Source organism: Hyla sarda, chromosome 7 (assembly GCF_029499605.1).
Source record: "Hyla sarda isolate aHylSar1 chromosome 7, aHylSar1.hap1, whole genome shotgun sequence".
NCBI classification, from domain to species: domain Eukaryota; kingdom Metazoa; phylum Chordata; class Amphibia; order Anura; family Hylidae; genus Hyla; species Hyla sarda.
The window spans coordinates 84,937,615-84,948,926 of NC_079195.1; the positions used below are offsets into that span (position 1 = coordinate 84,937,615).

The window sequence follows — 11,312 nt, forward strand, 5'->3', positions numbered from 1 at the left end:
AAAAATAGACATCCTCCCAGTGTGCCATATAAAGGTTTGCCAACGAGAGGAAGAACTTGGCCCTCATGGGGCAGCCCCGCAGCTGTAGAAAAAGCACCCATTGAATGAAAAAAAATTGTTGGTGAGAACAAAAAACAAAACCTCCAAGATCTACTGTTGCAGTGTTGATGTGTAGTTACTGTACTTGGACATGTGGTAATCCACCGCTTCTATGGCCTTATGATGCGGAATGCACGTATACAGGGCTGATACATTGCATGACATCCACTTATTTTGTTTGTTCCACAGTGTAGTCTTCTTACTGTATAACTAGGACATGTATGTTGGGTCTGTGGATGTTGCTGTTTAGAGTTTGGTGGTTGGTGGGGCTGCATCTAAAGGCACATGGCAGGAGGTAAATAAATGTGTGCGTGCCAGAATGTTGTCACAAAATAAATGGTGGATGTGTAATTAGACACATTTTAAAGCAAATTATACAAAAAGAATTTGCAGCATGCTCAATGAGAGGCATGGCTTGGTAAAATGTTGCAGGGGCGTGTCTTACATGCACGAAAAAATTTACCACTTTTGGTGCATAAAAATAAGCCAATTTTGAAAGTGGTCTAAAACTTAGATTAGATTAGGTACCATAATTTTTAACAGCCTGAGCCACACATAAAAATCGGGTGCACTGTTAGCCTGTCTAGTTTAAGCTGAGATTATCTGAAAATGAATCAGAGCAGGTCTCTTGACTGCTTGATCTTATAGAATTACAGCATTCACTCACTAGTGTCTGAATGCTAAACTTATGATCCCTCTCAGCCAACCGGACAAGCGTGGTAAGTTCATTATCATACAGTATGTGCCTTTCGAACAGGTGGGATGGGGGGCACTGTTTTGTGTCTGTGGTGTGGTAGTGTAACATTCATGAAGATAACATACACTTTTAATGTTTGCATAACTGCTCATGCCATTATGTATCTATGATGGTAAATAAGGCAAAGTACATGTAGCGTCCAACAAGATCTCATATTTATAGTGATGTTAAATTATATATAGAATAGTTCTTTCTTGCAGGCAACGCAGCTAAAAATAGTTGTTTCCATTTTGTGTACCGCTTAAGAAAGACATAAACAATAGGAGATGATTTTCTGACACCTCTTGGGGCATATGCACGGTTTCATTCATAGCTGGGAGCATTGTGAAATGATAACCCAGTCTCTCCTGCTTTGCTCTTATCCTGACATCGCTCTCTGTATTCCTGGAAGCTGTGTTGCTGCAGGCTTAGTGATCATGTTTCTATATTTGGTTCCAGATGTGACATTTAAATTGGATGATGGAAGCATCAATGCCCATAAGCCGCTGCTAATCTGTAGCTGTGAATGGATGGCTGCAATGTTTGGAGGTTCTTTTGTGGAAAGTTCAAATAATGAGGTATATACACTATAAGGGTTCTAAGGGCGCTTTTATGTTTGCTGTACTCTAATACATTGCATCATTTTCCGTCTGCAAAAAACATCTGTAAATTATGGGGGTCCGTTTATAAAGCTTTTAGATGAAGTAAAACCTGTTCATTTACAGGGTACCTGGGTAACAAGGTTAGTTTTCCTTTTGGTGGTTTTGATAAGTCATACCCAAACTTCCAAAAGTTACCAGTAGACTCACATGGAACCCCAATTTCAACATTGAGTAAAAAACATTGATATTAACCTAAATAAGTTATACAGATGAGATGGTTGTTCATTGAGAACTTTGTGTTTGTTTGCAGGTCACCCTACCTAATGTAAGCAAATCATCAATGCAAGCTGTATTAGACTATCTCTACACCAAGCAGTTGTCCTGCACGTCGGACATGGACCCACTGGAGCTTGTTGCACTGGCAAATAGAATCTGCCTTCCACGTTTGGTGTCTCTCACCGGTAAGAATGACAGAATGCTTTATATTTTATTATTTTTATTGTTCTTAACTAAACTATTGAGATCGGAACTGAGAAAGAGGTGGAACATTGAGAATAGTCAGAATTTAGGCTTGATTTTGTTTGCTACCTTTCAAAGCAATGTTAGAAATATAATGAGACACTGCATGAATAGCTAAAGCTATTCTTCCCATAGAGAAACAAGTTAAATGACTTGGGCTGACTTTGGCATGTTAGGTAGATTTTTTAAGGTGTATGGTGGCCTCCATACTCTCTACTGACTGAGGAAGTTGGTAAAGAGAAGGTTCCCGCATGTTGAATTTTCACTGCTCAAACCTACTCTTTTGGGAAACATAAGCCGGCCCCAAAGCTGTCTGGCTGCGGCTTCCTCATAGAGGAAAACGTAACATTTTGGCCATGTGAATTGTTCATGTGTACAGAGAGGTGAGGAGACATCTGCCAACAATTGTTGAAAATGTGTGATGACCTTTACTGTCCATTGTTCAACATTAAAGGGGTACTCCGCCCCTAGACATCTTATCCCCTATCTAAAGGATAGAGGATAAGATGTCTGATCACAGGGGTCCCCGCGATCTCTGTGCAGCACCCGGCTTTTGTTTACAATGCTGGGTGCGGGTGGTTGGGGTCATGACATCACGGCCACGCCCCTTGTGATGTCACACCACACACCCTCAATGCAAGTCTATAGGAGGGGGTGGGTGTTGCGGCTGCCATGCCCCCTCCCATAGACTTGCATTGAGGGGGTGCGGTGTGATATCACGGGGGCGTGGCCGTGACATCACAGCCGCCTGCTCCAATCGTTCGGAACAAAATGGGGCAGCGGAGTACCCCTTTAAGGCTGTGGACAGCAGAGTATCCCTTTAAGGCTGTGGGCAAGTTTTAAAAAATCCATATGTTCCTCATATGGATAGATATACTGCAGATACGTATGGGTAGGATAGGTAAGTTTTTATAGTTGTTTAAACCTGGTATTGAAATTTTGGCAACATTTAAAAACTAAACTCCCAGCTAATTGTCAAGCCAGAGTGCCATAGTTGCTCCCAGTTGTATATTGCTACATAACCTTTTAATGCATATACTGTATATGCACCTTGCAATTCTGCTGGATTTTGAGGTTATACTGTATGTAGTGTATTAATAGAATCTGCTTTCGATGTTTGTTTTTTCAAAAAAAAATTATTTATAATGGTTATCACAGAGTGTAAAATGTGCTTTGTCCTGCAGAACAACATGCTGTGCAGGAACTGACCAAGGCTGCGGTGAACGGGGTGGATATTGATCAGGAAGTGCTGACCTATCTGGAAATTGCTCAGGTCTGTATTATGGTTATGTTCTATTGAGCTCAGAGGATATTACTGTATAAGCACCAGAGGCGAGCGACAGGAGAGAGCGAGAGAGAAGAGCAGATGTAAATGTCTTTATCTTCCAGCAGAGATTATCTTGGCTAAAGATCAGGCAGTCCTAGAATTGTGTTGATCGGATGAAAGAAGCATAGATGTTCATAACAGGACAGAGACATGATGTCAAACCTTGTCTTTATGTAAGTGTGCTGTATTCCATAGTAAGTGGTCAGATGGTAGCTGTAAACTGTTTATTGACAGCTTCCATCTAATTCATTGCTGTGTTTTACAGTACATGGAGCTAAATTGTATTTTTGTATCATGTACACTTATGTAACTTTGCTGCATTTGTCTTACAGTTCCACAATGCACATCAGCTGGCAGCCTGGTGCCTGCACCACATCTGTACTAACTACAACAGTGTCTGCTCCAAATTGCGGAAAGAAATAAAATCTAAATCAGCAGGTAGGTTCTTATAGAAGCTTAAACACCAAGTTGTGCTTTGTTTGTGTTTACAGTAGTGTAGTGCTATACATTGGAGAAAGACTTGATATATTCCATATTGTCATATAGGCAGAACAGTAGAAAGTACATTAATATAGGTAACACTGTAGCTATAGTCCTTTGTGACTCGTTTTTATTTTTTGTGATTGTCTGTTTTCGATCATTTTTGCTCTAGTTCCCACAGTAGACGAGCCATCATTTCTATTTTTAACATCTCCTTCAAACAGCCATCTGTCAAGGTGATTTCGCAACTATTTTCGATGGTTTTCATTTTCAGTGCATTCATTTTATTTCAGTCTCACAACTGGGACTGTAAAACTAGCCACATATTTCCGCCCAATGCAGTCATCAGAATACCAACTGGTCCATGTGTGGGAATATCTAATGACCAGAAGCGTTCAATATCAGCATGGTGGAAAAATAATGCCAATTATTTAACCCTTCACTTTTCGCATTAAAAATGCAAAAGGACAGAACCCTGCTATTCTGATAGTTGGGTGCCTAAAAAATAGAAGTATTGCCAATTGCAGGTCGCATATTACAAGATTAAAGACTTAAAATTACAGAAAATAAGACACACATATAATATGCATTCGACAGTAAAGAGTTATGCAAATAGTCTTTATGTATTTTGGTCATTTAGTTGGGCACATGCTGGATGTACAGATGCAGGGCTTGTTACAAAACAGTTATCAGAACTGTGTCTTGTAGTCAGCCATGGATTGTGAAGGACTGTAGCTTCCTATTGAATGACCGCTAGTAGAGATCTTGAAAACTGAGACAGTGATATAGAAAGTATACTGGAAAAAACTCTATTACGTTTCACTGGATGTAAAGTAGCTCTACAGTGTCCCGTTCCCTTAAAGAAGACCTGTCAGCAGAAAAACAAGTGTATAAAAAAAAACCTAGATAGGGTTTTTTATTAGGGTTCCCAACATAGCTTTTTTTTTCTTTCCTCATAATCTTTTCAAGTCCCGAGATATAAGCATTTTTCTTAATATGTAAATGAGACGCAAAAGTGTAAGGGGTGTTCCCCTGTACAGCAAGAGCCCAAGTAAGTCCATCCTATATCCTCTTTATCACTGCCTCTGTATCTGCTTGCTTGCATCTATCTGCCTCTTTTCCAGACAGACACTAGATAAAAAGAACATAGACTTACCTGGGCTCTTGCTGTGCTGGGAAGGCCCTCTGAGCACTTAAGCCTCATTTACATGTTAATAAAAAGGCTTTAAAAAGATTTTTTTTAAAAGAGGGGTACCTGGAATCCTGATGACTAGCCCCATCTAGCAATGTGCTTATTTACACCCCTTGTTCCCGTCACGCTCCCTCCCATAGACTTGCATAGCGTGGGCGGGGGGTGACGTCACACGGGGGCGGAGTCGTGACGTCACGATACTCCGGCCCCGTGGTCGCCACCTGGTTATTTGTGAGATGGCACTGCGACGTGCAACTCAGACAGGTGGGTGGAGAATACAAGATTGCGGGGGGTCCCCAGCGGTGGGACCCCCGCGGTGAGACATCTTTGGATAGGGGATAAGATGTCTCCGGGCCGGAGTACCCATTTAAAGGGCCTTAAAACATTATTGGAAATATAGGCCAAGCCTGAATTTCTCCCAGAAGGGGTAGTTACACATCTGTTTCAGGGTTTCTGCCCCTCATCAGTTCAGGGTGTTGGCTGCCTAGTAAGAGTAAGCTTGCAATATGGGACAAAATGGGTAGTGTGTCTGCTTGGAGAGACCACAAAACTAGCATATGGCAATGCTCCATGGGGAAAAAGGAAAAAAGGAACGCAGAGTAGCTCCTCTTGAAGTAAAAAAAAAAAAAAACTCACTTTTCAGTGCCTCTATTGAAAGTAGCTTTCCTTTAAATCAATGAATGTCCCTTAAGGAGAATTTTTAAAATGATTGGGGATTTTATGCAAAGCCATAAACTCTTTCAGAAAGGAAAGTTACCCATCTATAAACAGCTGTTTCCAGTTTCATGCCCCTAGTCAGTAGAGAGCAGGGTGCTGGCTGACTAGTGACTTGCTTTTCAACAAGGAGGCATTACATGTTCCTTTTAAGGGCACCCTTTGCACCCCTATAGTTACACCGCTGATTAGAAAAGTTCAAGATACAGTTGACAAAATAGCTTGTATTATAATTGTATGATCCTTCTGCAGAAATATTGATCAGTGCTTATATAATCTCCCAGTAATTCTTTAAAGACCCATGGGTATGCGCATTCGTATTTTAACTGGCCATGTCTGTATGTTGTGTTTCCTCAGAAAACCAGGAATATTTTGAAAGACACCGTTGGCCACCAGTTTGGTACTTAAAAGAGGAAGACCACTACCAGAGAGTGAAGAAGGAGAGGGAGAAGGAAGACCACATCCTTAATAAACATCGCTCAAAGCGCAAGTGGTGCTTCTGGAACTCTTCATCAGCGGCCTTTGCCTAAGCAGTGACTTGAAAACACATGTAAATGAATATTGTCTTAATGTTATAACAAGCTGTACAGTAGTTATCTTCGAAGCACTGATATGAATCCACATGTGTGCATTTGTTGTTTTTTATAAGATCAAAGCACAATTTCACTTCAAGCAGGTCAAAAAAAAAAAAAAAGCTTGTTACCTTTATCTGGCGGGGGTCCTTGCAGACCCTTGTATCACAGGAGAGGGATTAATGCATTGGCATTGACAGGCAAAATAAATGGTCATTATGATCGCTATAAACATACATATAAAAGGCGATATACACGATGTTCAATACAGGGATCTTTCTCATTTTGGAACAAATGTGTCGAGTTAGACTAAGCCAATACATGGATGAGTGCTCACTCACAATAATGGTATGTTGTAGAGCACAAGCGCCACCTCCTCATCTAGTACTGTGAGTTGTTATTTTTTTTAAAGAAACTCTGTATCAACATTGTGTAGCATCCGGGCTAGTATGTCAAGCTAACCTTAGTCGTGGAAAGCTCGACAATCATGTTAAAACCTAACTGTCTGTGCATACGTTTCTGCTTAAAGCTTTCGGAAACCAGAAAATCTTCAGATTCAGGTATTTTTTTAAATTAATAAATTGCACGATCTTTATAACAATCAGTCAAAGCAATGCAGAAGGCAGAAGTCATAGTCAACGCTTGTAGTAAGAGTTGCCCAGATTATTCCTTGAGTGCCACTAGCCAGACAAGAGGTCATTTCTACTAAACCTTACTTTACTGAAAACCTGAAAATGTAGGTCACTGGAATTAACCTCAGTGTGAAACTTCCTCCATCTCACCCTTAAAGATATTACAGGAATCAAGGTGAAACATATCTTGGAAGAGGAAACATGGTGTAACATGTCCACCTGGCAGTTGGCTTGGGTGGCACCATGATGCATTGGGGTCTAAAACCATCTTGTTTTAAATATCTTTACAGCACTCCAAAGTTGCTTTTCTTCCTAGATCCACCTAGTAAACTAAAATGGTTCCTACAGTTTCAGGTTTTGAGTATTACAAGGCTTTTAACTTTTTAGTATACCTCGAAAATCAGGCTACTATATCATTTTCAAGAAGTGGGCACAAAAGGCATGGCTTAGCATATATTACAAGCCATTTTTCAATTGTCTGCTTGCTGGCTAAAAGTATTTAAAATTGGAATCATTGATGCTGTTTAGGTCAAAACAGATGAAAAATAAGTAAATGTTGACAAAAAAAATCACTTTTCAATTAAAAGGAAAGTAATTTTTACAGAAAACAGTAATATTCAACCTATACACTACAACCGAGCAATGACCAGGTTTCTCTCTTCACGGGAAACGATTTTTATACTGTCTTACTTGGAATATAATAATATTCTGTATGTGAAATGCCTATGCGAGGTTAGAATATTAAACACAGAAGGGCTTTTTTTCACAGGGAAATGCAGGGTACATTACACACCCTACTTGCAAGAAAATGTGTTACTGTCATTTGTGACCTAAAATATGTACTTATCTTGTGGTATCATCCATTTATAACACAGTGGTCTTCCACCTTCAGTGCGGTCTAGTGGTGGTTTAATGTGGACCTGTACAGAATTTTACTAAAGTACTGTATGATGTATACTGTGAAAAAACAGAGAGAATGTTGGACTTCTCTTCTTACATTCTTTTGTGATTTGAATCATTCCCATTCTCTTGTACATATTTATTAAAGCCACCTACCATCTAAAGGCTAGGTTTGCAGCCTAGTAAAAATAATTCAGAGTCCAGCCAGTTGGTTGGCTTGAAGTTTATGACATCACTTCATGTCTCAGTGATGTCATTTCCTTCTGTATTGATACAAAACTGAGAGAGACTATTTGGCCCATTTATGAGTGGCTACATCAGTCTTTGATTGTTGTCAGGTCCACTTAAAATTCTGGGTTTTCACAGGTGTTTTTTTTAAGACAAAATGCCAGGATGTCACATACCGTAGCCGAGTGGATTTCATAGCATTTCACTGAAACACTGTGCCCAGGATGGGCATATGAGCCTCCCCTTTGTTACTTAGTGAATATGCTTCCTGTGTATCAGTATTTCCTTCTCTTCCCTTTCTTCACTTATTTAAATTGATTGTTGTGTGAATTTTCAGTGTTAATTATATGACAAAAAAAAAAATATGAATATTGTTGAAGGAGGATCAAAGCTGCTCCTGGACCAATATATCACAATGCATATCGTAGCAGATAAATAGTTTTAGTTGCTATCCAATAGTTTTGTGGTATTTAAGCCCCACAAAACCTAATATAAAGGTGGATCACTATTGTAAGAAGGCACTAAAAAGAGATTGTAAACCTAAATTACAAGTCCTATGCGGAAAGACTCCTGGTAACATTCACAAAGTACAATTCTTTACCCAATCCCATGCTGCCCCGGACATTGAGATCCCGGACATTGTGCCTATTCACTCTAAATATCACAATTTGCTTACTTACAGGAACCTAGGTCTCCTTATGAACCTATGTCTATGTATATATAGTAGCTATTAAGTATCTGAGAGGTTCTGGAAGATTTTCCTTGTATTTGTGAATGTTATAAATAAGTCTTCCATATAAAATGTAAAGTATTTTAGGCACAGTGGCCTTTTATATAAAAATAAATTCCCTAGCCTGGCCCCTATGCTTCTCCTAACGTTAACGCAGACTATGACTTAATCACAAGTGTACTTGAGAACATAACTGGACACAACACAATCTGAGATGCCTCTATGAAACTATTTCTCAAGAATACTCAAGAATATTCTGCCTTGTCTTGCATTGTATTATAAATCAAGTCTGGGTATAAATATAGACTATAGGACACTTTTATTTATTTTTAAGCTGTGCACTATGTATACTACAAGTATTGGTCTAGTTATATGATGCATTCAATAACGCTTAGATGTCAATACAATCCTGGGATGGGTAAACCCCCTGTAATGCCCAGGAACACCTAAAGCCAGCTGTGGTCAGCTCCACCCTATTTCCCTAGGACTGTTTACTATGTTTTAGCCATGCTCTAAAGTTGTGCTAAGCCACAGCGACCAATCAGACATTTGCATTTTAAATGTTACTGACACTAGGCCAATGTAAGGTCATTACTGATTGGTTGTTGTATCAATGTTAGAAAATAGTTTTATAGATGGCAAAAACCATTTCGGAATTTTAAGTGCTAATGTGAGAAGATCAGTCAAAATATGTATCAAAGGGGGTTAAACAATGAGAATCTGTCAAGGAAGGACATGCTGAACATGGAAACCTCCGGACCATATGCAAAATAAAGATCTATTGCATTCTGGGTCATTTTGGTTTTTGCACCTGATATCTTACCACATAGGAAACGGTCCGTAGGTCCAATTGTCCAGGCTTTGACCTGTGTCCACAGAAACATTGCAACAATAAATGTGTCTTACCATGACAGATTGTAATTTTGGGACCCATTTGTGAGGTGAAGACTGGCTTGTAAGTTAGGCCTCATAAAATCTAAATTCAGTACTTACCCCAGAGTTGCAGAAAGCCATAACATTAGTAAAATTCAGGTTTTGACAGGGGTTCAATGTTGGAAAATGTCATTCTCTTTTTAGCATTGTAGTAAAAGGTGCTATAAAAACGGGATAACCCTGTTCTAATATACCAGCAAAAATAACCAACAAAATGTGCGCTCTGCGCAATGGATTCATCAGAAAGTATGTATTGTTGAACTGGGGAAAGGAAATATGTCCATGTAGGCTATGTGAAGTTGGGTGTTGTAGGACTGAAAACCTAAATCCACACCTTGATGTCTGCCGTGACCCTTAGGAATAAAGTAACAGTCGTTGATTTTACACAACCAAAGCTCAGTTTGTAAACTTGCCAAATGCTACAACTAAATGAACGCACCTGGGGTATATGCAATAATATCCTGTTGTAATCTTAAATGTCAGTTTATTTAACCAAGTGGCTGGTTCATTTGGTTAATACAGCCTATGGCCTTTATCTTTGTGGTTATTTTATGTTTTTAATTTTGCAAAAAAAAAAAAGAAAGAAAATGTCAATAAACTTGTTTAAATATACAGTTATTGTATGTGTGGTTTGTGTTAAGATTTCCAGATTGGTTAAGATGTTGCTGAGAAATATACTCTGCTCAAAAAAATAAAGGGGACACTTAAACAACACAATGTAACTCCAAGTCAATCACACTTCTGTGAAATCCCACTGTCCACTCAGGAAGCAACACTGATTGACAATCAATTTCACATGCTGTTGTGCAAATGGAACAGACAACTGGTGGAAATTATAGGCAATTAGCAAGACACCCCTAATAAAGGAGTGGTTCTGCAGGTGGTGACCACAGACCACTTCTCAGTTCCTATGCTTTCTGGCTGATGTTTTGGTCACTTTTGAAAGGCAGTGCTTTCTGGTGATAGCATGAGATGTAGTCTACAACCCACACAAGTGGCTCAGGTAGTGCAGCTCATCCAGGATGGCACATCAATGCGAGCTGTGGCAAGAAGGTTTGCTGTGTCTGTCAGCGTAGTGTCCAGAACATGGAGTCGCTACCAGGAGACTGGCCAGTACATCAGGAGACGTGAAGGAGGCTGTAGGAGGGCAACAACCCAGCAGCAGGAACGCTACCTCCGCCATTGTACAAGGAGGAGCACTGCCAGAGCCCTGCAAAATGACCTCCAGCAGGCCACAAATGTGCATGTGTCCACTCAAATGGTCAGAAACAGACTTCATGAGGGTGGTATGAGGGCCCGATATCCATGGGTGGGGGATGTGCTTATAGCCCCACACCATGCAGGATGTTTGGATTTTGCCAGAGAACACCAAAATTGCCAAATTCGCCACTGGCACCATGTGCTCTTCATAGATAAAAGCAGGTTCACACTTAGCACATGTGAGAGAGTCTGGAGACTCCGTGGAGAACTTTCTGCCTGCAACATCCTCAAGCATGACCGGTTTGGTGGTGGGTCAGTAATGGTGTGGGGTGGCATTTCTTTGGGGGGGCCGCACAGCCCTCCATGTGCTTGCGAGAGGTAGCCTGACTGCCATTAGGTACCGAGGTGAGATCCTGAGACCCCTTGTGAGAACATATGCTGGTGTGGT

At 40.2% G+C, this 11,312-nt stretch overlaps 1 protein-coding gene across 2 annotated transcripts in view; it reads left to right on the forward strand.

Moving 5' to 3' along the window:
* Nucleotides 1-10,276, forward strand: part of RHOBTB1 (Rho related BTB domain containing 1) — a 33,980-nt gene extending 23,704 nt beyond the window's left edge. For both annotated transcript variants that reach the window (XM_056529887.1, XM_056529888.1), the window contains exons 6-10: nt 1,295-1,413; nt 1,748-1,898; nt 3,141-3,229; nt 3,616-3,721; nt 6,027-10,276. In XM_056529887.1, coding sequence (XP_056385862.1) covers nt 1,295-1,413; nt 1,748-1,898; nt 3,141-3,229; nt 3,616-3,721; nt 6,027-6,199 — 638 coding nt within the window. In that variant the 3' untranslated portion in view covers nt 6,200-10,276. The remainder of the gene's footprint in view (nt 1-1,294; nt 1,414-1,747; nt 1,899-3,140; nt 3,230-3,615; nt 3,722-6,026) is intronic.
* The last annotated feature ends 1,036 nt before the right edge of the window (nt 10,277-11,312 follow it).